The sequence below is a fragment of the Lethenteron reissneri genome, unplaced genomic scaffold, assembly GCF_015708825.2.
Source record: "Lethenteron reissneri isolate LAM-NWPU_2019-01 unplaced genomic scaffold, ASM1570882v1 scaffold_1456, whole genome shotgun sequence".
Classification (NCBI taxonomy): Eukaryota; Metazoa; Chordata; class Hyperoartia; order Petromyzontiformes; family Petromyzontidae; genus Lethenteron; species Lethenteron reissneri.
This window is the reverse complement of record NW_026891175.1, coordinates 55,470-82,690: the sequence shown is the minus strand read 5'-3', so window position 1 is coordinate 82,690 and position 27,221 is coordinate 55,470. Positions and strand designations below refer to the sequence as shown.

At 52.9% G+C, this 27,221-nt stretch overlaps 1 protein-coding gene across 1 annotated transcript in view; it reads left to right on the top strand.

Annotated features, from left to right (window-relative positions):
* Window positions 1–26,536, top strand: part of LOC133362368 (protein Wnt-5b-like) — a 35,192-nt gene extending 8,656 nt beyond the window's left edge. The window contains exons 2-6 of the mRNA XM_061581299.1: window positions 11,298–11,451; window positions 23,168–23,493; window positions 23,849–23,965; window positions 24,339–24,627; window positions 26,439–26,536. Of these exons, the coding sequence (XP_061437283.1) occupies window positions 11,298–11,451; window positions 23,168–23,493; window positions 23,849–23,965; window positions 24,339–24,627; window positions 26,439–26,536 (984 nt within the window). The remainder of the gene's footprint in view (window positions 1–11,297; window positions 11,452–23,167; window positions 23,494–23,848; window positions 23,966–24,338; window positions 24,628–26,438) is intronic.
* Window positions 26,537–27,221: the final 685 nt, after the last annotated feature.

Sequence of the window (27,221 nt, the reverse complement as noted above, 5' to 3'; positions counted from 1 at the left end):
TACCTTACCCACGTCCTTCTCCACTCACCACCACTCTTCTTACTTTCATCTTCCATTACATTTTTCATATAATTTATTTTGTTTCATTATTTTCATTATTACTTTGGCGTCGCCCGAGTTTTGGGTGGCGGCCGATCCCTGCACCCAAACCCGCCCGCCTCCATGTTCACTGCACACGCCTCGCGGCGCTACAACAGCCGACAAATGCCGTTTACTGCAGTGCCACACAACTCGCCTTAACTGCCGCATCGCACAGCTGTTGGGCAGTGCGAGTAAACGAGGCCTGTTGCTTCGATTCACGAAGCTGGAGGACGCTGGCTGTATTGTTCATGCGGCGCGGCTTAACATCCGCCCCGGGCACGGTTTCTACCAGCAACGTCCTCACAAGGCACCTCTTCCGGTACCATCAGCGACTGTGAGCTTGGCGTGCCCCAGCATCGCCAGCAAGTGGGAGATCTACGTGCTCCGTCCAACGTTCACCACCATCAGCGAGTGGGAACGCGAAGCAGACTGTCATCTCCTCAACACGAGAGAGTTGGCTTGCCTGCTGCCCAGCACCACCAGTGAACGGGAGCTCTGCGAGGTACGTCCATCCTGCTGCACCACCTGCGAGCTGGAGCACAGAGCGTGGTCAGCTAATCCACTGGACTTCGTGTACTTCTGGCTGCTCCATTGTACGCCCCGCCTGCGTGGTTCTGTACGCCCGTGTACGCGCTCAGCGAGTGTTTACACGGGCGTGTTTGCATCCGCTACGTATGGGGAAGTGCTTGCTGATAGCGTGGAGCTTGGACAACGACACCTCGACTTGCTGCTCAGGGCAGCTGAGCCGCTGATTGGAGTCCATCCGAATCCGGGCCCCTTCATCCGCACCATCGTTGCAGCACGGGCTGATATAATAGGGCTACGACATGCACCGTCTCTTCATCATCTGCACCTGCAACCCGCACTCCTGAGGACGCTCTCTGTCCTTGGGCCTCTCCGAGGCCAACGTCGGAGACTGCATCGGCACCGTGGTTGCAGAGGTGGCAGGGGCCGCCGTTCACAGGTCGACCTCGAACCAGCCAACTCCTCTGTTCCCTCGACGCCTCACCTGCACGGATCTTCACATCTACCTTCACATATCCGCCTCGGTCTGCTCAACGCACGCTCCATCACCAATAAATCAGCCCTGATTCACGATACCATCTCGGACCACCACATCGACCTTTTGCTCATCACTGAGACCTGGTGCAGGCAAGACTCCCCGCCAGCTATCTCTCTGGAAGTTGCGCCCCCAGGATACAAGGTTCTACATAAACCTCGCGCAACTAACCAGCGGGGTGGTGGCTTAGCGGTCGTTTACAATGCTCACTTGAAAATTAAAGAGCTCCATCTACCAATGGCTCAGGCCACATTCGAGGTCCAGTCCGTATCCCTTACTACTAACAACGAGTGCTTTTACATTATTTCCATCTATCGCCCTCCAGATGGCAGCATCAACACCTTCGTAAATGAGCTTTCGGAATTCCTATATCTGATTCCTAACCCATCTCACAGGCTCGTGCTTACAGGCGACTTCAATTGCCCCGGCAATACCCCAGCCTCCATCGATAGTCACCTTGAGTCAACTTTGGCCTGCCATAACCTGGTCATCACAAACTCAGGCCCCACCAGAGCTTCGTCAACAAACGTTGAGAGCATGCTCGACCTGGTTCTGGAACCTAACCAGCACCGACGCATCACTGCACTGGGAGTTTTCCAAACTGGTTACTCCGACCACCGCCTTATACTTTCTTCCCTCCAATTTCCGAAGCCAATCACCATCAAATTCACCCGCAACTTGCGTAATTTTAAGGGTATCGAATTTTCTGCTTTTCGTCACCTCCTTGCAAACTCGCTTTCAATGTTATCCCCATCATCGGATCCAACCGTCTGCGCTCTCCAACTAGAAGCTGACATGAGGGCGGCGCTGGACAAACTAGCTCCATTAAAATCACGAACCGCTACGCAGTCTTCTCACGACACTCACTGGCTCTCAAGAGATGCCATCATTGCTAAGCGAACCAGGAGGCGTCTTGAACGTATCGCATCCCGCAGTGGTCTACCTGCTGATCGACTTGCTTACAGAGTCGCCTGCAGGAAAACTAACAAACTGATCCTTGTCTCACGTTCCTCCCACATTGAGGAACGCATCAAAAAAGCAACCGGAAACCCGCGCATTCTATGGAAAACTCTCAAAGATCTTCTCCATCCTGGTAGCACTATGGTCCCTCACCTTAGCGATCCCCTTGCCTCACTGAAACTTGCCACCTCTTTTAATACTTACTTCAACAACAAGCTAATCGCCGTCGCAAACTCGTGCACGTCTACTGACACATTGCACCATTGTACCCCGCTCATGGTACCTAAAATTGTAAGCACTAACCCAGACACTCTTCTAACTATGCTAAAGCCTGTGTCTACAAAAGACGTTTTCGCTTTAATTGAATCACTTCCTTTGAAGTCATCTCCACTCGACGTGCTCCCAGGTTCCTTGTTCAAGCAATGTGCTCCGGAACTCGCCATCATGATCAGGAACATCGCAAATGCATCCTTCTCTTCGGGGTGTTTTCCGTCCAACCTCAAATCTGGCCTGGTTTCTCCCTTGTTAAAGAAACCAAATCTAGATCCGGATGACCCATCTAGTTATCGTCCCATCACTAACCTCTCGAACCTCTCTAAACTCCTTGAACGACTAGCCCTCGCCCAGCTACAACCACACGTCACCTCCTCCGCAAACTACTGCAACTTCCAGTCAGCTTACCGTCAAAACTATTCCACAGAAACAGCACTCACTAGGGTGCTCGATGACATTTTAACGATCGTTGATTCCGGCTCAACTGTTGCACTTGTAAGTCTGGACATTTCGTCAGCCTTCGACACCATCAACCATTCGCTCCTTACTTCCCTCCTGAAATCCGACTTCGGTATATGCGGCTCAGCACTCAAGTGGATAGCTTCGTACCTTTCTGACCGGCAATCCTCAGTCAGGGTGGGCATGTCCACATCGCCTGAAACAAGAGCATTATGCGGGGTTCCCCAGGGCTCTGTTCTAGGTCCCCTGCTCTTCACAGCCTACACTTCCCCGATCGGCCGACTCATTGCAAGCTTCGGTGTTAAGCACCACTCATATGCGGATGACACGATTCTATTCACCCCCATCGATTCTAGCAATGCATCTGGATTCGAGAGGCTCTCGGAATGTACCACCGCCGTGCAACAATGGTTCACTGCACACAACCTAGCCCTTAATCCGAAAAAGTCAGTGGCCATCATGTTAGGTACCAAGCAACGTCTCAATTCAGCAGCACTCCCCACACACATACACATCTTCGGTCACAGCATCAAGTTCACCGACCACTTCAGCTACCTCGGTGTCATCCTAGATTCAACTTTATCCTTCGACCGTCAAACCAACCATATCATCAGCTCATGTAACTTTCACCTGAAGGCTCTTAGACACATACGTCCTCTCATCTCTACTGAAATTGCCAACACTTTGGCATGTTGCATAGTTGGGTCTCGCCTTGACTATTGTAACTCCGTCCTTGTCCGGACCTCCACTGGCAACCTAAAGAAGCTTCAAAGACTACAAAACAACCTAGCACGCGTCGTCATTGCCCACACTCATCCCCGCCTCGACTCACTAGCTCGTCTCCGCGCTCTCAACTGGCTCCCCATTGCCAGTAGGGTCACATACAAGACCGCCTGCCTCTGCCACAATGCCTTCATATCCGCCTGCCCGCCGCACCTTTCTTCATTATTGACAACTTGCAGCTCAGCACACGGCAGATGCCTGCGCAGCGCGACTCACGACCTCCTCTCAATACCAAGATCCAGGATGGTCATGTCTACGCGCCGCTTCTCGGTGGCAGCCCCAACAGTCTGGAACGATATCCCTCTGCACATTCGCAGCATCACCTCAATCGCCTCCTTCAAGAGACACTTAAAAACTCACCTCTACAATCATGCTTTTGAGCGACTCTGAGCTTGGCTCCGCGCCTCTGAGTTGCGGCCACTACGTCTGCAAATTTGCGCGCGTTACAAATTGTACTATTATTATTAATGTAGTAACTTGACGGGAGACGACCTTACGGGTAGCACACTCTTTATTAACACCAGCTTATATTACACGGGTGGCTAACTGCAGCCTAACCCACGGGGTTCCCCTGGCTACACCCACACGGGCTCTTACGCCCCGTAGCTTCTCGGAACCCACCCGGCTGGGGTGTCCGTCTCGACTCTGGGTCCCACAGCCTCGTCCCACATGGACGTCAGACCACGGGTCCCACAGTCTCGCCTCCGAGCCGCACAGGGTCCCGGCCCTTACAAGGACAGCGGGACTAGGGGTCTCAGGGCCCTACCTCTTCAACTCCGTCTTCGATCTTCAACTGGTTATCAACTCCCGAGTGCTCCCGCGCGTCCTCCTTTATAGTCCTCCATGCGGACATCGCTGAGAGCACCCATCCCAGTCGACCAATCACTGCGCGCTGCCCACGATCCTATTTCCCACATTGTGTCAGCGCGCACAACCACGCACCCCGCGCCGCCCCGTGATCCATCACTCTCGGCGCGTGTCAACTCCACCACTCTTGATGTAGCCACACCCGGCGCGCTCACACACACGCCGCCCCTTTGTCAGCGCGTACCGCCACTACATATACAAGGACTGTTTTCTTGGAATTTCTCTCACTTGATACAGCTGTCGTGCTGTGACGGTTCCACCTGAAGACAGTAGCTTGTTGTGCCTCCGAAACGTCGTGATTTTTATTTTATTTTACTTTTATTAATTTTAATTTTTTACCTACCTGGTGACTTTACCGAAAAACACATAAGAATAGGCTAAGAGCGCTCACTGCATTGTTCCAAAACACCTCCAAGAGTTGTCGAATGTTCACGCGAAAGAGAAGAAAGGCACGATCACAAAACGATCAAAACCATCTGATCTCGTGATGAAGCTGACGAGTACTAAACTGCGAGTTGCTATCAACGCTGATTAAAAACGGCACCGGCTTTTAACGGGATGTATTCATTCTAATAGAGCAGCGTCTCGTGGCAGGATGTCAACTCGTGTGTTCTCTCACTGCTCATCAAAATACTATTCAGAGCAGCTCCTCTGGGTGCACAATTAGCGCAGAAATATCGAGAAACCAGGGGGGGGGGGGGGTGTATTCTTGGCTCTTTCGGTAAAGTCACGTAGAAGGGAAATACTAAAATAATAAAAGTATTACATAGATAAATAAAATAAAAATTCATGAATTTGTATTTAAATTATTCCTTTTTTGTAAAATTTAAATTCAATTAAAATAAAATCGAAACTCAAGGGGATTTGCTCAAAGCGTCTGCCGTTGCATAATTCTCACATTAGGCGGGACATGTTATTGTTTTCGCCCGGCATTAGCCATGAACATGTCAAACGCGAGTGACATTCAGGTGACTGCTGCACACGGATTCAAGGCGAGCTGCAGTAACAATCATCCTCCACCAAACGAAACATTCAAACAAACTCCAAGTCACAGTGATCGGGGCAGGATGCCTCTTGTTTGCGAGGGACGCGCGTGTGTGGGATTAGATCATCACGGGAGCACGTGGGATCTGACTCATCACAAGCAGCACGCCCTGCTGACTCATCATGACTAAATACAACAACAACAAGGCTACCCACTCGATAAAAGGGCTTGCCACAGACACTGCAGTGGTGGTGGGGAGTTCATTCCTCACCTTGTGCTGCCAGCCAGCCTGCCTACCTGTATACCAGCCTGCCTACCTGTATACCTGCCTGTCTACCTGCCTGCCTGTCTACCTGTCTACCTGCCTGCCTGTCTACCTGTCTGCCTGCCTGTCTACCTGTCTACCTGCCTGTCTACCTGCCTGTCTACCTGCCTGTCTACCTGCCTGTCTACCTGCCTGCCTGTCTACCTGCCTACCTGCCTGTCTGACTACCTGTCTACCTGCCTGTCTGTGTACCTGCCTACCTACCGACCTACCTGCCTGCCTGCCCACCTGTCTACCTGCCAGCCCGCCAGCCCGCCCGCCTGCCAGCCTGTCTACCTGCCCACCTGCCTGTCTACCTGCCTGCCCGCCTGCCAGGCTGCGTGCCTGTCTGTCTACCTGCCAGGTGAGATGGTGCCGACGACGGGGAAACTCGTTTGCGATCGCCGTCTATTTGATTAGGAATGGGGCCACATTGCGGATGCGGTTTCTTTTCGTCTTCACGCGAAAGGATTTCGTTCCTTAGCCGCTTCGCCCCGAAGGTACGTGTGTGTGTATGTGTGTGTGTGTATAACACTGTGTGTGTGTGTATAACACTGTGTGTGTGTGTATAACACTGTGTGTGTGTGTATAACACTGTGTGTGTGTATAACACATTACCAGTGTTGTGTGTGTGTGTGTGCAAGTGTTAGGTTCGATTCCCGCTCATGGCCAACACCGGTGACGATTATCTGAACCGGTCATGGGCCTCCCCTAGGTCTACTCGGCCTCATGAGTGCCTGGTACGCCACTGGGTGTGTGTGTGTGTATAACACTGTGTGTGTGTATGTGTATAACACTGTGTGTGTATGTGTATAACACTGTGTGTGTGTATGTGTATAACACTGTGTGTGTATGTGTATAACACTGTGTGTGTATGTGTATAACACTGTGTGTGTGTGTATATATATATATAACACATTACCAGTGTAATGTGCTATTCAGTGGCCTAAAATAAAATGTTTCGCTCCGGATGATCGCTGCAAAGTATAACCTGTGTTTTGATTTAGTGTGCTGATCTTAAAGGTGCATTGAAAAATGTTGATACTCCGATTGATGCTGCTGCTGTTGTGGAGTGACTCATGCAGCAGCCAGCTGTGGCTGCAGGGTTCTGGTGGTACATGTTTATGTCGTTTACTAGCTGTACTACCCGGCTTCGCCCGGGACTTGTATCCACCACGGCCGGCCGCCTTTGTCTCCCCAGTGGCGATGTTAATACGGCACACCAGTTACTCGTTTTGCGGCTGAGTCCCTCCCTCACCACTCTCCCTCCCTCACCACTCTCCCTCCCTCACCACTCTCCCTCCCTCACCACTCTCCCTCCCTCACCACTGACGCACGGCCGCCTTTGTCTCCCCAGTGGCGATGTTAATACGCCACACCAGTTACTCGTTTGAGGCTGAGTCGACCTAGGGGAGGTTCAAATAATCGTCACCGGTGGTGGCCGTGAGCGGGAATGGAACTCGGTTCGCCGGGTTGGTAGCCCAGCGTAGCGTTAACCACTACACCCACCGCTCCTCACACACCACACACGCACAGACACACACACACAGACACACACACAGACACACGCAGACACACACAGACAGACACACACACACACAGACACACAGAGAGCACGCTAACCACTACACTACCGCTCCCCACACACCACACACGCACACACACAGACACACACACAGACACACACACACATACACACACATACATACACATACATACACACAAACACATACACACACATACACACACATACATACACAGAGACATACACATACACACAAACACACACATACATACACACAAACACATACACAATACACACACACATACATGCAGACACACAGACAGACACATAACACACATACATACACACACATACATACACAGAAACACATACACACACATACATACAAACACACATACATACACACAAACACATAAAAAAAACCGACATACATACACACACACATACAAACACACAAACACATACACACACATACATACACACATACATAGAGACACACAGACATACACATAAACACATACACACATACACATGACCCGGCTTCGCCCGGGACTTGGATCCACCACGCCCGGCCGCCTTTGTCTCCCCAGTGCCGATGTGAAAACGCCACACCAGTTACTCGTTTTGAGGCTGAGTCCCTCCCTCGCCACTCTCCCTCCCTCGCCACTCTCCCTCCCTCACGACTCTGTAGAGGACGTGAAACTTTTATGAATTTACCTTAGATTCGCGTGGTGGGTGTCGAGGCCTAGCACCGTGCAGAGCCTCCCGCCTCGCCTGATTTTCCCACCCGGCTGACGCTGGGTACGGGTGCCGGTCCCCCCCCCCCTAGCGCTCGAACAATACTGAGTAATGGCTATTATTTAATTAATTACGGAGCCTATGAAAGTGGCGAAGGCGTGGCTAGCCATTGGCAGGGGCAACCGCCGTCCAATGAAACTGCAGCCCTTGGCGAAGGCGTCGCTAGCCGTTGCCAGGTCCAATGAAAGCGGCGAAGGCGTCGCTAGCCGTTGGCAGGGGCAACCGGCGTCCAATGAAAGTGCGTATGGTCCGGAGACACACAGACACACAGACAGACAGATAGACAGACAGATTCACGATTTTATATATATAGATTGTGAAAATTCCGTCACAGTTCCTATGATCACTGTTTCATTGCTTTTATTTTGGTGATTTCGAAAAGTTTACTGGTTTGACCACGTTTGTTGTAGTACGGAGTAAGACTGATGGCCTTAATCTAAGTTGTCTTGTGGTTGTTGTTGTTGTTTGACTTGCATCCCACTGGGATGTTTGCACAGCGTTGGTGTAACGGTGTTTTTCTCTGCAACATTTTGCTGTCGTTTCTTGGATTTTCTGTTTGCACTTAGTCACATAGTCACTTTAAGATGTTTTCTTGTTCATGTTTTTGTCTTTTGTTTGTTGCGGTTGCACCCAATTCAAGAGCCGAATGGCTCACAGCGCTACACCTAGTACTTGAACTTGAACTTGATATGTTAACTCCTTGCCTGGTACGCAAGCGGTCGTGGGTTCGATCCCACGTACCACACGGGGTCATTAACATCTCCCAGCCACCGTTATGATGATGACGATGACGATGAGCGAGACATGAAAACTAAAAAGATACGGCAGCAGGCATCGTCAGGGTCGGGATCGAACCCACGACCTCTTGCGTACCAGGCGAGGATGTTAACATCTCCCAGCCACCGTTATGATGATGATGACGATGATGATGAGTGAGACATGAAAACTAAAAAGATACGGCAGCAGGCATCGTCAGGGTCGGGATCGAACCCACGACCTCTTGCGTACCAGGCGAGGGCGTTAACATCGTCACGGCCCGCGTCTCTTCTGCGCAGCGCAACTGACCACGAGGATTGCGATGGGCTCCCTGCACTGCATGGACTGCTGCCCTCTGCTGGGTCTCTGCGTCTTGACACAGCTGTGGGCAGTGGGCAGCTCCTTTTGGTGGTAAACGCGAGACGGCAACGCTGCTGTCTTCCGCCTCACTGCTGCGACGATCGCACAAGTTTCGACGTTAAGCAACCTTCTTATCTCGCCAATATGTTGCACACCCCATACGGTTGTTGTACGGGAATGTTTGTTTTATCTCGTGCGTGTGTGTGTGTATATACACTAGGTACACAATGTCTAGCGGGCACCACGGTGGCTAGGAGATGTTAACTACCTCGGCTGTTATGCAGGAGGTCGTGGGTTCAATTGCGACCTTATAACACGCCGTATAGTTAGAGTTGCTATGTTTTCCCCGTGGTCGTATAAGCTTTTTTTTATTCTGTGGTCCTCCGGCCGGGTACGGGTACCCGTTTGCGACCCTGGTGCGGCTGAGTACGGGTACGGGTAGGCCGTGAGTCACTGGTGAGTCACCGTTTGTCACTCATTTCCCAACGTCTTGTCTCTTCTCACAATTCAAGTTCCTGGAATCAACCCACCCGCGCCTGCAACATGGCTTCATCCCAGAGGTCGCAATCGGGTATCCGTACCTGTACCCTACCCGGCCGGGTACGGGTAGCCGGGTATCGGGTAGGGTACGGGTATCGGGTACCCGGTTGCGACCTCTGGTGTGTGTATACATGGCGTAATAATATTCACATTTAAAACCTGTAGAAATTCCACAGATAGCTCTTTGACATTGTATATTGTAGCTCTCTCTCTCTCAGGAGTGGTCTGTCTGTCGCACATTGTAGCTCAAGGGAGTGGCCGATATAAATGACCACGTGATGATGATGATAGCGGCAGCCGGATTACCCCCAAACGCGTAGAGACGTTGATTCTAAATGCGAAGGAGGAGGAGGAAAAACCAGAGGGACCTGGAGAAAAATCCACGCGACCACGGGGAGAGACACACAAACTCAACACGTACATGCAGCAGCAGGCATTTTTAAAAATCCTTTATATTAAGTTCGCGTGCTTGCTTGCTTACGACCGTGCAAATCTTTCGCTCGTTTTTGAACCCACTTCCCATGATCCAATCGAGCTGACATTTTCCACACAGACTCGTTGTGTGTGACAAATAATTTTCGTGAAAAAAAATTTCCAAAATTTTACACTGTTTAGGGAAAACAAATTAAATATTTAATTACCAATTGCTTAATGGTGGCAGACAATCATCTGACCCATAGGTGGCAGCCATCTCAAGCCAGAGGACGAGAAGACTCTAGCCGCCACGCATATAAAGGATTTATAGTGAAAAACTTTGTTTTTACGGGTTTACTTGTAAGGGGTTGGGATCGAACCCACGACTGCCTGCGTACCAGGCGAGGTAGTTAACGTCTCCTAGCCACCGTGATGATGAGAGCGAGAGAGACACGCAGACTCCAAATATACAGCAGCAGGCGTCAGGGTCGGGATCGAACCCACGACCTCCTGCACACCAGGCGAGGTAGTTAACATCTCCTGGCCACCGTGATGATGAGAGCGAGAGAGACACGCAGACTCCAAATATACAGCAGCAGGCGTCAGGTTCGGGATCGAACCCACGACCTCCTGTACACCAGGCGAGGTAGTTAACATGTCCTAGCCACCGTGATGATGATGAGAGAGACACGCAAACTCCAAATATACAGCAGCAGGCGTCAGGTTCGGGATCAAACCCACGACCTCCTGTACACCAGGCGAGGTAGTTAACATCTCCTAGCCACCGTGATGGTGATGAGAGAGAGACACCCAAACTCCAAATATACAGCAGCAGGAGTCTGGTTCGGGATCAAACCCACGACCTCCTGCACACCAGGCGAGGTAGTTAACATCTCCTAGCCACCGTGATGATGAGAGAGAGAAACACGCAAACTCCAAATATACAGCAGCAGCAGGCGTCAGGGTCGGGATCTAACCCACGACCTCCTGTACACCAGGCGAGGTAGTTAACATCTCCTAGCCACCATGACTCCCACCCCTCTGCAGGCCGCTTGCGCAGTGGGCCCTCCACTCTAACACCACCGAGTATCGGCCGCTGTGCATCGGGGCTCCGGGACTATCCCCCGTGCAGCGCAAGATGTGCCTGCGCCGCCTGGACCACATGCACGCGGTGGTGCAGGGCGTCCGGCTGGCGCTGCATGAGTGTCGCGACCAGTTCAAGGGCAAGCGGTGGGACTGCACCGCGCCTGGCGCGGAGAACGCGCCGGACCCCACGGCCGAGTCGGGTAAGGGGACCGTCGCCCGGGGTCGGAGCCTCCGCCGGCAACAAGCGAGTTTCCCCTCGACCAATAGGGGGTTTTCCCCTTTTTTCTGGCAACAAAACTGACACCTTTTGCAAGGAATCACGCTTACATTAACCACTATACTCGCAGTCAAATACAAACAAAAAAACAATACTCTGATAGTTTATGCATTGTCTTTGAAACTGATTGGTCCACACCAGAGACAGCTTTCTTTAGAGCAGGGGTCCTCAAACTTTTTAAACAGGGGGCCAGTTCACTGTCCCTCAGACCGTTGGAGGGCCGGACTATAGTTAAAAAAAAAACTATGAACAAATTCCTATGCACACTGCATATATCTTATTTTGAAGTGAAGAAACAAAACGGGAACAAATACAATATTTAAAATGAAGAACACGTAAAGTTAAATCAACAAACTTGCCAGTATTTCAATGGGAACTATGGGCCTGCTTTTGGCTAATGAGATGGTCAATGTCCGGTTCCATATTTGTCACTGCTAGTCGTAACAAGTGATGCAAGTGTGCATCATTAGTCTAGATCTGGTTGGAGATTTCAAATGTTTCATTCTGGAAAAAGTATGTTCACAGACATAAGTACTGCCAAAGATGGTTGCCATTTTGAGTGCATGGTTCCTGAGATGAGGATATGTCTCAGAGGGGAGAGATGCATAGAAATTATGAAGGCTGCTTGACTTGAATGCGTCTTTCAGAGAGTCACAATTCTGCAGTTCAGCCAGTTCCATTTGGTAAATTGTATCCACATTTTCAATGTCAATAGAAAATGGGTTACGGAAAAGCTGTATGTCCTGTTCATGGAGATGAAGCTCTTTAAATCCAAATTGAAACTCCTTTTGCAATTTTTCCAGTGAATCCACACGTTTTTGTTTGGGAATGCAACCAATGGTTTTTCCGCTAACAGATTTTGAGTTGTGGGGAGATGGCAGAAGTTTTCCTCCTTCACTTGTTTGATGAGGAGGCCTAATTTTACTTCAAATGCTTTGACATGTGATTGCATATCACAGATGAGCTTCCCCTTTCCTTGAAGTTGCACATTGAAACTGTTGAGTAGCTCTGTTACATCTTTCAGAAAGGCAAGGTGCCATTTCCATTCTGCATCATTGAGCTCTGGTACTTCTTTGTTTTTTTTAAGCAGAAAAGCTGTAATCTGTGGAAGTAAGTCATAGAAACGTTTCAAAACTCTCCCTCGACTCAGCCAACGGACTTCTGTGTGATACAGAACATCTTCATAGTCAACATTTAGCTCAGACAGAAATGCCTGAAATTGTCTGTGGTTTAGTGCATGAGCTCTAATGAAGGTAACACAAGATACCACAAATTTCATAACCGAGCCCCACTACACATCGCTTGTTGGTGGATGAGGCAGTGTATGGCTATTGGATGAGAATGGTTATGTTTGTCCATCTCTTGGTTAATGCGAGCAATTACTCCTTTCTTAGACCCCACCATGCTAGGAGCACCATCAGTTGTCACACTGGCTAGTTTAGCCCAGTTCAGCTCCAAACCATTCACAGTTTGGCAAACCTTTTCATAGATATCCTCTCTTCTTGGTTCTTTCGGTAAAGTCACGTAGAAGGGAAGTAATAAAATAATAAAAATAAAACATAATAAAATAATTCTCACGACGTTTCGGCCACAACGCAAGCAGCCGTCCTCAGGTGAAAACCAGGTCTGTCGGGGAGACAGCGTCTGAATGAAACAGCACACGAGCTTGGAGCATATATAAGCTGGGTTGGAAATGGGGGAAAGAGCGCCTTGACAAAAGAATTTGCATATCAAGAGGAATGTAGCATATTTATGGGAAATGCAGGAATGTTATTAGTACTACATATGCAGCACGGGCATATGTAGTACTAATCACATTCCTGCATTTCCCATACATATGTAGTAAGTATATATGGAGGCTTGACGACAGGATCGGAGGCACACTTATTTATTACACCAACACAGTCATTACAGGTCACTTGGCTACAGGGATTTCTCGACAGCTAACCCCTCTAACCTATACCAACTCCTCCACTACGGGACTAGGGGAGGCTATCTGTCCCAGCTTGGTTAAGCTGGGATCCCGGCTCCCTGAGTCACCAGACCAGCTTCGTCTGGGCTCGCGGGGCCACGCCACCGGCTTGCCCTGGTCGGCCCTTAGAAGGACAGCGAGCCAGGGGAGCTCCGGGGCCTATACTAGCAGGTCTTCCGTCTTCTCTGGTTAAAGCTGAGTCCCGACCTCGAGCCCTCGAGCTCATCACCTTTTATAGGACTCGCCCCCGAGGGGGGGCCCGTGGGGGATACACATGCGGACGTCGGTGCGAGCGCCACCCTTGTGTACGGCCGTAACCCCGCCCCTTGTGTTTGTTGGCCATCCGTGGCCATGCATAATCACACCTCAACATTCGTAGCCATGCGCAATTACACCTCTACATCACCCCCCCCTGTACAGCTCGCAGCCGTCCCCGGCTGCAAAAAAATCAGAATAAAGGTGCATCCCTCACGAAAACCCCGTGTGTGTGCCTCGCGTAATTTTTTTTTTCTTTAACAAGAACAAGAAAACCCCAATAAGAACAACAAGAGGAAGAGAGAGAGAGAGAAAAAAAATAACCCGACGCACCCTCCCCGGATAAATACCCCAAAACCAACATATATATACACTCCGGACGCCACCTTTCCCATTGTCCGCAAGGCCCCCCAACGGCCGACCTCATAACACCCCTTCCCTTTTGTCCGCAAGGCCCCCCAACGGCCGACCTCACAAAAGTCTGCGCGTTTTGGCGCGCGTTCTCGCGGCGGGCCCGTCACAAGGGCCCGTCCCGGCACGCTCAGTGACGGTTGTAGACGGTCCGGGTGCAAGAGGGTCAGGCGTCGCTGCCGAGTGACCCCCGACCCCTCCGGGAGGGGTTGGTGGGCGTGGGCCCGTCACTCCTGTTTCACCTGGGGACGGAACAGTTGGCGTCAGGTTAGGCGAGTGCAGCGACGACGGGGAGTCGGCGACACCCTCACACGTTTGGCCATGCGTGTGTGTGTGTGAACCACGGGGCGGCGTGACGAATGGTTTTAACCTTGAGGGGTGCACATACCACCGGCGCCTCCCCCATTTGACGCAAACAAATTGCGGCCGCAAAACCTGCACGACCTCCACTGGCCCCCGCCACGGCCGTACCAATTTCGACGAGGTTGCCAGCGGCACCTGAGGACAGTGCAACCACGCCCTGTCCCCTGGTTTCCATTTGACCACCTGCACCCGCCCCAACCGAAGCCTCTCGTTCGCCTTCTGGCGGAGTTCAGAATTTTGCACGGCCGCTTCCCGCGCCTCAGACAATTGAGCGATGTTAAATTTAACGTGTTCGGACAAATTAGACTTCGCCTGGAGCGCCGAGAGCTTCAGCTGGGTCGCCACAGGGGGGTTAACTTCGCGCCCATACATTAAAAAGAAAGGGGAAAATCCGGTGGCCGCATGGGGAGCCATTCTGTAGGCCTGCAATACACCGGCTATGCGGAGGTCCCAATCCGTCTGGGATACCGACACCTGCTGGGACAGCATGGACGTGATGGTCCGATGCAGCCGTTCCACCATCCCGTCAGTTTGTGGGTGATACGGAGAGGTCCGAACCTTCTCCGTACCCAAGAGGTCGCACACCTCACGTAGGAGTTTACCAGAAAAATTCCTACCCTGGTCAGTAAGCAGCCGTTCCGGAGCACCCTTGTCGAGGACATAGCCCTGGACAAAGGCCTCCGCGATGGCTGCTGCCGACTGGTTCGCCAGGGGCCAGGCCATAGGCCATCTCGTGAAGTATTCAACCCCCGTTAGTAAATACCTATTGCCCCTGGGTGTAGCGGGAAATGGGCCAAGTATGTCCAGAGCGACGAGCTCGTTAACCCTGGAAACTTTTATGGACTGCAGCGGAGGGTTGGACCCCCTAGCAGGTGGCTTCCTCTGCGCGCATTGCGTGCATGACCCCAAGAGATCCCCCACGTCCTTTTCCATGCCCGGCCAGAAGAAATCTAGCTGGAGCGTGGCAAAGGTCTTATGAACCCCCAAGTGCAGAAGCCGCTCATGAACAGCCCATACCACCTTACCCCTTAAAGCAGCAGGCACCACGAGCCGCTGGCGCCGGGTTTTACCATCCCAGTGCATTAAAAGTCCCTGGAACAACCCCCACGAGTCAACGTTTTCCACCCCCTGGCCAACCCCCCCGGCGCGACGGCGCAGAGCGAGGAGGGAGGTGTCCTCCATTTGGAGGCGACCCCATTCCGCGACCGACAACCCCAGCAACGAATCCCTCCCTTCTTGCTCGATAGGACCCGAAACCGAAGGCGCATCGGCAGCGGCCACGAGGACCGAATCGGTGGTGACGTTCGGAGACCTACAACGCCCCGAACCCAAGAGGCACGCGCACTCCGAAGTGGGTGGCAATCGCGACAGGGCGTCAGCGTTCGTGTGGCGGAGACCCTTACGATATGTGGTGACAAAGTCATAGTCTTGAAGAATCTCCAACCATCGAGACAACTGGCCCGATGGTTGTTGAACCCGCAGGGCGTATTGTAGGGCCGCATGATCTGTACGGACGGTGAACCGCCGACCGTACAGATACGGGCGGTACTGCTGAATGAAATAAACAATCGCCAATAATTCCCGACGGGTAACGCAGTACCGCTGTTCGGCTGGAGACAGTACCCGACTACCGTAAGCCACCACATGCTCTACGCCCCCAATGAGCTGGGACAGCACGCCCCCGATGCCCGTGTTACTTGCATCTGTATCGAGCAAGAAGGGTTGTGAAAAATCCGGGTAATTCAACGGCGGAGCCCCCACCAAAGCATTCCGGAGGGCGCGAAAAGAAGCCTCCTCCTCCGGCCCCCAATGAAACCTGATTCCCTTGGACGTCAAGGCATGCAATGGTTTCACAATCGTAGCGAAGTCAGCCACAAATCGCCGATAATACGACGCGAACCCAATGAAACTCCTGACCTCTCCCACAGAGGTGGGAGTCGGCCAGGAGCTGACGCATTCCGTTTTGGCGGGATCAGTGGATATCCCCGAGCGCCCAACAATGTGACCCAAATATCGCACCGATTCGCGGAGTAAATGGCACTTCTGTGGTTTAAATTTCAAATTGGCAGCCCGCATTTTGAGAAAAACAGCACGCAACCTCTGGAGGTGTTCCTCGAAGGATTTGCTAAAGACGATGACATCGTCTAAGTAAATCAAACACGAATCCCATTGCAAACCTGCCAAGACCAATTCCATTAACCGCTGAAAAGTTGCCGGCGCAGAATGTAAACCCATCGGCAAGCGGTTAAATTGGAAGAGACCTTGCGGTGTCCGAAAAGCAGTCTTAGGTTTTGATTCGTCATCCAGAGGAAGCTGCCAGAATCCAGATAGCAAATCGAGGGTGGAAAAGAATCGCGCCCCCGCCAAGGCATCGAGCGACTCATCCATTCGAGGAAGCGGGTACGCATCTGCCACAGAGATTTTGTTCAGACGCCGAAAGTCGACACAAAACCGCAGTGAGCCGTCGTGTTTTTTCACCAAAACGATCGGCGCGCCCCACGGGCTGTTGGAAGGGGAAATGATATCGGCGGCTAGCATGTCATCAACAGCCGATTTGACATGATCCTTTTCGGCGGGACTCAACCGAAAGGGATTTTGGCGGATTGGCGCGCTGTCACCCGTGTCAATATGGTGTCGCAGCAATTTAGTACAACCAATATCAAATTTGTGTTGATTAAAAACGTCAGCAAATTCGCTCAGGAGAACTCGCAGCTGCGCGCGCTGCGAGTCGGACAGGTCCACTGAACCCGCGCAAAGCGCATCCAACCATCCGTCATCACAGTCCGAATGCGGTCGCGACGGAGGATCGGTGGATACGTGACCCACAAGTGGTTCCTCATAGGGCACCGGCGTTGCGTGGGCAAGCACGGTCCCTTGAGGAACCACGGCCGTTCGCGATCCCACATTAAGGACTGCAATGAAGGGGTCCCCATCCCCTCGCACCATAGTCTGAGCCGCGAGCAAATCGGGTCCATTGACCCCGGCCCGAGATGGACCCAACAAGACCCCCCGATCCGCAACCCCTTCAACAAACGGCCGACGCAACCTAAGAGGGACGAGCATCTGGGCCCCCGGAGGCACGCGCACAGTTTTTGTGACGAGCGCCTGCACGGTGGCAAACGCCCGACGCTCCGTGGCGGGGGAAGACAGAAATGTAACGCGTCGGCCCGATGGGAGCTCAATGCACCCTTGGTCAATAAGGATGCGGATGGGCATTTTGGCCAGAAAATCCGTCCCCAACAGGCACGGAACCGCGAGTGAGGAGGAAACCAAAACAGGCCCGGATAATTTAATGTCCCCAATGCAGATAGTGGCGCGGATTTGGCCAATAATGCCCAGAGAGCCCCCGTTAGCGGCATAGCACGGCACGTCAACAGGGAGCAAGGGACGACTTTGAACGGGAAGGATGTTAGAAATCAAATCAGATATAATGGTCGCCGATGCCCCTGTGTCAATTAAAATCCGCACCTCTACCCCATCAATGTGACCGACCACGACCGATGATCCCGCCGACGCAGCAACGACACGATGGGCGAGCTCCGACCACTGACCCGGTTGGAGCGCTCGCCGCATTACCGAACAATCGCGCGCGACGGATGGGGAATTTGGAGCCCTGTTTAGTTGAGCGCGTGAGTGTGTGTCGGATGTGTGTGTGGGCCAAACGTGTGAGGTGCCGCGACTCGCCGTATTTCTCTGCTGGAGCTTGGGAGGAGACGGCGTGGCGTCCTGGCGAGGTGTCGCCCCGCGCTGACGGGGAGCCCGGCATCCTGACGCAACGTGGCCTTGCAGGCCACAGTTGTAGCAGCGTGTGAGCGCCCCCGATGTCCTGGGCTGCTCCTGGCGACTCGGTCCATTCCGAGCCTGCGGTGCCGCCGATCTCCATTCCCCTCGCCGCTCCACCCCGCAGACCTCCTCCGATGGGAGGGCGGTGGTCGCCATGGCATGGCCGGCCGCCCCCTTTGCCGCCTTTCGGCGCAGGGACCGCAAGCCCCCGTGGATGTGGCGCGCGACCAGCAGGGACGACATCTCCGCGTCGTCCTGAGCCAGGACGTTGACGTCCAGCTCGTCAGCGAGTAGCAGCAGCTTCTCAGCCACCATGGCATCCACTCCTTCCTCGTCCATCCTTGGGAAAGCAGCCTTCGCCAGAGCCAGGAGAGCCGTCCGGAAGGCCAGGGGTGACTCGTTGGCGCCCCGACTCCGATCGTGGAACAGCTGCCTGCAGTCCGAAGGCGGCCCATAGACGGCTGACAGCAGCTGCAACGCCAGGTGTAGAGTGGCGCGCTTTTCCCTCGGCGCCGAGGTGAGGGTAGCCAGGGCGTCGTTGTCCAGCATCGCTGGCAGCGCGCGTAGAGCCTCGGCGTCCGACCAGTTCGCCATCTCTTGATGAGCGATGAACCGCCTCTTGAAGCCGCCCCAGTCTCCGTCAGCGCCGACAAATTCTTTAAGAGGCGGCAGACGCTGTTGTAAGGCGGCGTCCGTGGCCGCAGAACGCTCTCCGTCGCTCCCCGCCGATGATACAGTGTGGGCGGGCCGTGCACATGGCATCGCCGGTCGCTCCGATGTTGACGCGCCGGCCGGCGTTGATGATGTCACGGCTTGTGCTTGGCGCTCAGCAGACACGTGACGCGGGCCGGCCCCGCCCACCGCTCGTACTGTAGAGATGGCGGGAAATTTGACCGCGAGCCGCGTCGGGGTGGCGGGAAACGCCGGCCCGCGCCGGCTGCCGACGTCGACCCGCGCTGCTCCTCCAGCCCCCAGCCGCGTGATCTCTTCCAACGCGGCGGCCGCGGCGTAGAGCAGGTCCGCCAGGCGGGAGTGGGCCAGCCGGAGTCCCTCGGCCGACGCATCCCCCTCCTCCTGTCGTAGCGGCGCGGGCGTACTCGGCCCCGGCTGCTCCGATTCGACCCCGGCCATCTCTGGTGGTGATTCGGCCGCGGTGTCTTCCATCTCCGACTCCCTGGTACGTGTCGTCCCTCGTGTGTCCATCGTTGGACGTTTTACTTCTGACACCAGATGTAGTAAGTATATATGGAGGCTTGACGACAGGATCGGAGGCACACTTATTTATTACACCAACACAGTCATTACAGGTCACTTGGCTACAGGGATTTCTCGACAGCTAACCCCTCTAACCTATATCAACTCCTCCACTACGGGACTAGGGGAGGCTATCTGTCCCAGCTTGGTTAAGCTGGGATCCCGGCTCCCTGAGTCACCAGACCAGCTTCGTCTGGGCTCTCGGGGCCACGCCACCGGCTTGCCCTGGTCGGCCCTTAGAAGGACAGCGAGCCAGGGGAGCTCCGGGGCCTATACTAGCAGGTCTTCGTTCTTCTCTGGTTAAAGCTGAGTCCCGACCTCGAGCCCTCGAGCTCATCACCTTTTATAGGACTCGCCCCCGAGGGGGGGCCCGTGGGGGATACACATGCGGACGTCGGTGCGAGCGCCACCCTTGTGTACGGCCGTAACCCCGCCCCTTGTGTTTGTTGGCCATCCGTGGCCATGCATAATCACACCTCAACATTCGTAGCCATGCGCAATTACACCTCTACACATATGCTAAATTCCTCTTGATATGCAAATTCTTTTGTCAAGGCGCTCTTTCCCCCGCTTCCAACCAAGCTTATATATGCTCCAAGCTCGTGTGCTGTTTCATTCAGACGCTGTCTCCCCAACAGACCTGGTTTTCACCTGAGGACGGCTGCTTGCGTTGTGGCCGAAACGTCGTGAGAATTATTTTATTACTTCCCTTCTATGTGACTTTACCGAAAGAACCAAGAAGATGAATCCCTGCAGTCACGAAAGCTTTAAATCGAAAGATATCCTCTCCTGTAGTTGTTCCTTTGATGCTTTGCAGTGCAGCAAGCTCTTCTGTGACTTCGAAATAGTCATTCGTCCCACGAATAAAAATTTGAAGTTGTGCAGAATCACGAACATCATTGCTTTCGTCGAGTGCCAAGGAAAAATAGGAAAGTTTTTTTGTGGAGTTTTGCAAATGCTGATGCAAATTGTCTCCCATTTCTTCAATCCTCCGTGTAATTGTAGGTCTTAAAAGACTCACTGTACTAAATAAATCGGCCTTCTCTGGACACATCTCTTTGGCAACAGAAAGAAGGCATTCTTTAACAAATTCTCCCTCCACTAATGGTCTGCCAGTGCACGCTATTAGCTTGACAACTTGAAAACTTGCTCGCAGTGATGAAATATTTAGCTGCTTCTGCTTCACAAAAGTATTTTGCTGAGTTGTTAATGTATTTTTCAGTTTTAATATTTTATCTTTTCTCACTTCTCCGACCAAACAAGCATATTTATCTTTATGTTGAGTTTCATAGTGTCGACGTAAATTGTATTCTTTGAACACACACTATAATCTGGCATATCAGACACACAGCTCTTTCCTTGTACTGCATGAAAAAGTAATCATAAGTCCACTGTTCTTTGAATATCCTACACTCCGAGTCAATTTTCCTCTTTCTTGACATCATTGTTTCCTAGGGAGTCAAAATTGCTATTAGTAAAATACCAATATATATACAGCGCTACAAAAACAATATACCAGCAATAACTTTGCCCACACAGAAACATACAGACTGCACTGCCCATCAATGCAGTCTGATTGGGGGGAACTCCGCCCCCTCTCCCTCTTCCACCAATGACCGTCCTTCTCATGTAGAAAAAAAGTAACAGACAGACAGCGGCGGCAAAAACACCCGGCGGGCCGGATAAATGTCCTCGGCGGGCCGCATGTGGCCCGCAGGCCGTAGTTTGAGGACCCCTGCTTTAGAGCCTAGTCCCATACGGTGTTCGACCAGATGACGCCAAAAGGCGCACATGATTCCTTGCAAAAGGTGTCAGTTTTATGCCAGATAAAAGGGGAAAACCCCTATGAGTGTATATTGTGGTACTGGCAAAGGAGGTCCCGTGATTTCCCCTCGACGTAGACGTTTGTTCACCCGCCACGTCCACTCGCACCGAAGGTCTCCTGCCGCTTCCCCGAGACGCACACGAGCTGCGTGGGGGGGGGGGGGGTCGTCCAGCTCCCCATGGCAACTCTCTCCGCTGCAGAGCTGCCGCGTGCCTCCTCCTGCAGGGGGGTCCCCCTCCCCTACGCCACTCGGCTTGTGGTGGTGGTAGTGACTTGACGATAGTGGTGGTGGTGGTGACGATGACGGTGGTGGTGGTGGTAGTGACTTGACGATAGTGGTGGTGGTGGTGGTGACGATGACGGTGGTGGTGGTGGTGGTAGTGACTTGACGATAGTGGTGGTGGTGGTGGTGACGATGACGGTGGTTGTGGTGGTGGTGGTAGTGGTAGTGACTTGACGATAGTGGTGGTGGTGGTGATGACGGTGGTGATGGTGGTGGTGACGATGACGGTGGTTGTGGTGGTGGTGGTAGTGGTAGTGACTTGATGATGGTGGTGGTGGTGACGATGACGGTGGTTGTGGTGGTGGTAGTGACATGACGGTGGTGGTGGTGGTGGTGGTGACGATGACGGTGGTGGTGGTGATAGTGACTTGACGGTGGTGGTGGTGGTAGTGACATTGACGGTGGTGGTGGTGGTGGCGGTGGTGGTGACGATGACGGTGGTGGTGGTGGTGGCTTTGCAGAGTTGCTGCCCTCACACGGTGGGAGATGTCCGTGGGGGGCAGCCCAAAGGCGACCGACTTGGCTCTCGGACGGTGCCAGGCCGCAGCCGGCTGGCTTCCCTGCTCCTGACGCACCTGGCACGCCTCTTGTGCTCCCAGACGTCCCACCGGCCCTGGTCCACTCCCCGGGTTGGCCGCTGGAGACATGTAACAATAATCACAGCGTCACCCGATGTTCCCCTGTCCGACGTCAATTCTGTAGAGTTGGAGACGGCGCTCGGCTCCTACTGACGATACCCCGGTCCTCGCTCGTGTCGATCCTTGAGGGTGGGAGCTCGCCCAGACACTCCTGCTACCGCTACCGTCGCTGAGTTGCCCGCGCACACTGCCGATCCGGGCTCCCCTTCTATAGGGCTGCGCAGCCCATTGCTCGGTCCCTGGGCAGATCCTGTGAGAGGGGTCTGTCTATAAACATGTAATAGAGGTCGTTGAAGCGACTTCTGTAATCCGGTCTTTATTCGTCTTTCATTACAGCACTCCTTCATGCTGTTGACAGGCAGCGTGAGAGGGATAGAGAGAGATAGAGAGAGAGACACGCGCAGCCACGTGGCAGCCTGGACCACGTGGCAGCCTGGATCTCGCTCCAGCGTGGCCTCCCCCCTCCGTTCGTTCCAGTTCTGACCACGTGTTACTCGTCTCCACCCCTATTTAATACCCTGGTCACGTGGTACGTTTCCACCAATCCTGGTTAGCCTCCATGGAATCTTCCAGACTCCATCGTAGGCTCCCGGGACCACGCCCCGGACTCGTCTCCCCATTGGCTGTGGCCAAAGCCAGCAGGGCCAATCATCTACAAACAGCTGTTACCTTGCCATGACGTCAGGGCCACGCCCCTAGGGTTCCCCCCATTGGCTATGGACCAGGACCGGCAGAGCCAATCATCGTGACGAGTTGTAATCCGTCAACGACCCGGATGTAACCTCACGTTACAAATAGCCGACGTTCCCCCCTACACCTGCTCGGCATGTCCTCCTCCCCCCGCCGCCCCGGCAGGCTTCACGCGCTACGCCACGGGAGTGTTCCCCGGCGTGTCCCCCGGCTCGCGCGAGGATGCGTTCCTCTCCGCCATTGTCGCCGCCGGAGTGTCCCACGTGGTGGCGCGCGGCTGCCGCCAGGGGCAGTTCCGGGGCAGCTGCTCCTGGGTCGTTCCCGACGCCATGAGGCTACCGCCGCGTGCTCGGCGGGGCGGCTCATCGGACGACGTCGAATACGGATACCAGTTCGCCAAGTGGTTCGTGAATGTGGGCGATGGCAGTCGTAGCAGGCAGAGAGGGGAGTCTTTGGCGATGAATTTGCACGACAACGAGGCGGGTCGGCTGGTGAGTGTGTGAACGGGGTGGTGGGTCGTTGTAGATGTTGTCTTTTTTTTTTAAATAATTTAAAAAAAGTTACTCCATGCTAATTAGGTTTGGCCTCCTTGCCTAGGGTTGTATTACCAATCGTGATTAACGCAATGGTTCTCGCTTGAACTTCTACCGGTAATGTTTTAGCGTAATAATGTCTGGTGGTGGTGATGACGGTGGTGGTGGTGGTAGTGACGCTGGTGGTGGTGGTAATGTCTGGTGGTGATGACGGTGGTGGTGGTAGTGACATTGACGGTGGTGGTGATGTCTGGTGGTGGTGATGACGGTGGTGGTGGTAGTGACGCTGGTAGTGGTGGTGGTGGTGCTACAGGCGGTGTACAATCTGGCGCACATGGACTGCAAGTGCCACCTGCTTTTTGGCCGCTGCATGCTGAAGATCTGCTGGCAGCAGCTCGCCGACTTCCACCAAGTTGGGAACTTGCTGAAGGTGAGCTGCTCACAGCTGCTGGGTGGGACTGCCCCCAGAGGGAGTGTGGGTGTGACGAGGATTCATCCATTGGGGGGTTACAGGCGGGGGGGGGGGGGTCCCTAACAGCTAAGGGAGCTCCCCGCATTCACTCGACAACCACCACATCCCCCGATGATGGTGGTGATGGTGATGATGGTGGTGGTGTTGGTGGTGATGATGATGGTGGTGGTGATGATGGTGATGATGGTGATGATGATAATGATGATGGTGATGATGATGATGATGATGGTGATGATGGTGGTGATAATAATGATGATGGTGATGATAGTGATAATGGTGATGATATTGATGATGATAATGATGATGACGATGGTGATGATGGTGGTTGCAGCACAAGTACGACACAAGTTCCGCCATGCGGCTGGTCCGCCACAACAGCAGCAGCAGCGTTGCCGGTGCCACCCGCTGGTCCCGCTGGCGTCTGGAGCCGGTGAACGAGCGCTTGACGGCGCCCACGGCGAGCGAGCTGGTGCACGTGAGCGCCAGCCCCGGCTACTGCGAGCGCAACGACGCCAGCGGCATCCCCGGCGCGGTGGGGCGGCGGTGCAACGTCACCTCCGAGGGCAAGGAGGCATGCTCCGTCATCACGTGCTGTGACAGAGGATACGACATCTCACAAGGTGAGCCCCTCGCCCCTCACCTCTCCCTAACCCCCCCCCCCGAAAATTAACTAAAACTAGTCATTAAAAATTAACCCGTAAAAACAAAGTTTTTCACTATAAATCCTTTATATGCGTGACGGCTCGAGTCCTCTCATCCTCTGGCTTGAGATGGCTGCCACCTGTGGGTCAGATGATTGCCTGCCACCATTAAGCAATTGGTAATTAAATATAAAAAATTTTCCTAAAAAGTGTGAAGTTATGGAAAATAAATTGTCATGCACAACGAGTTTGTGTGCAAAATGTCAGCTCGATTGGATCACGGGAAGTGGGTTAAAAAACGACCGAAAGATTTGCACGGTCGTAAGCGCGCAAGCAAGCAAGCGCGCAAGCAAGCGAACTTAATATAAAGGATTTAAAAAGCAACAACTATTTCATATTTGACCAGGCAAGGCCCAGTGAGCTACAGTGAGGGAAAAAAGTATTTGATCCCCTGCTGATTTTGTACGTTTTCCCACTGACAAAGAAATTATCAGTCTGTAATTTTAATGGTAGGTTTATTTGAACAGTGAGAGACAGAATAACAACACAAAATCCAGAAAAACGCATGTCAAAAATGTTATAAATTGATTTGCATTTTAATGAGGGAAATAAGTATTTGACCCCCTCTCAATCAGAAAGATTTCTGGCTCCCAGGTGTCTTTTATACAGGTAACGAGCTGAGGTTAGGAGCACACTCTTAAAGGGAGTGCTCCTAATCTCAGCTTGTTACAATGAGGGAAACAAGTATTTGATCCCCTGCTGATTTTGTACGTTTGCCTGCTGACAAAGAAATGATCAGTCTATAATTTTAATGGTGGGTTTATTTGAACAGTAAAAGACAGAATAACAGCAACAAAATCCAGAAAAACGCATGCCAAAAATGTTATAAATTGATTTGCATTTTAATTGTCTCCACGCATGCACCAGTCTCTCTCTAATCACCCTGTCCCCATACCACTTCACACTGTTCTTCACCACTATACAGTAGTACCGTACACACACGCAGTTACATTGAACATGTATTGCTTTAGAACTGCTTTCCGTGAACCTTAGGTCAATGTCACCCCCACCACCACCCCCACCACCACCACCGTCATCGTCATCGTCACTACCACCACCACCATCACCACGACCACAGTCACCACCACCACCGTCAATGTCACTACCACCACCACCACCATCATCATCACTACCAGTCACCACCACCACCGTCATCGTCACTACCACCACCATCACCATCACCACTACCACAGTCACCGCCACCACCGTTATCGTCACTACTACCACCATCACCATCATCACGACCACAGTCACCGCCACCACCGTTATCGTCACTACCACCACCACCACCACCATCATCATCACTACCACAGTCACCACCACCACCGTCATCGTCACCACCACCGTCATCACCATCACCACTACCACAGTCACCACCACCACCACCGTCACTACCAACCGCCATGTGCTGACAGGTGGCAGTGACGTCACGACGGCTCTTGTGATGGCGTCCGGGGATGGAATTCCTTTCCAGCCCAGAGGCTGCCTGCCCTGCACCACGTATACAAACCCTCGTTGTAACAGGTCTCTCTAGGCTGGCTCAGCAGTTGAACTGCTGTGTTTTATCTCTCTCTCTCTCAAATGTCGGCAAGAAGCGCGCGGAGATTTTCCACCTCGTGACGTCAACGGCGATCGCAAAGTTGCGATTTAAAAAAATCTCGTGGTCAGAACGACGACCGGTTCCGCGCGTCCGTTTCGCACCGACTCCTCTGCTGCTGTTCCCTTCCCAGTCACGGTGGAGAAGCAGTGCGGCTGCCAGGAGCAACTCCACTTGAACGTCGATTGCAAGCTGTGCCCATCGACCGTCGATCAATTCTTGTGCAAGTAGCCTCAAGACGCTGTCGAGGGATGGCCTCGGCTGAAATCCCGATTCCATTTGGTTTCAGCCGGGTCCTGTGGGTGTGTTTGGTGACCCCCCCACAAAGTTTGTTTGGGGCACCGGTATCACAGCATCCAGCATGCGCATGACTACGTGACACGATACATTACACGACTACAAATACTACACTTTGATACACTGCACCTTGACACACTACCCCGCTATGCACTTGTCAACATCCGCATGTGGTGAATTTCCACAATGCAGAAGCGCTGTTGCTTTTTGACCGTCGCCACTTGATTGCGGTTAGCAACTCGGTGGCGTTGTTGTTGTTGTTCCTTTCTACTCCGTTCTTGTTGACGCCGCGTTTGGCAATTTTCCGAAGCGTTCACTGGGCACAGTGAGGATGGACAATGCAGAGCGGGAGTGTGTGAGTGAGTGTGTGAGTGTGTGTGTGAGTGTGTGGGCACAGTGAGGAGTGACAATGCAGAGCGGTGAGTGTGAGTGTGTGAGTGAGAGTGTGAGTGTGTGAGTGAGTGAGTGTGTGGGCACAGTGAGGAGTGACAATGCAGAGCGGTGACCCCTACACAAGTGATTTAGCGAGCCGCCCCCCTGCAGCATACGTCATCATACCCTTCACTGAGCCGCGTGACGCTCTATACACTTTACACTTGAATACAATCTTGCAGAAAAA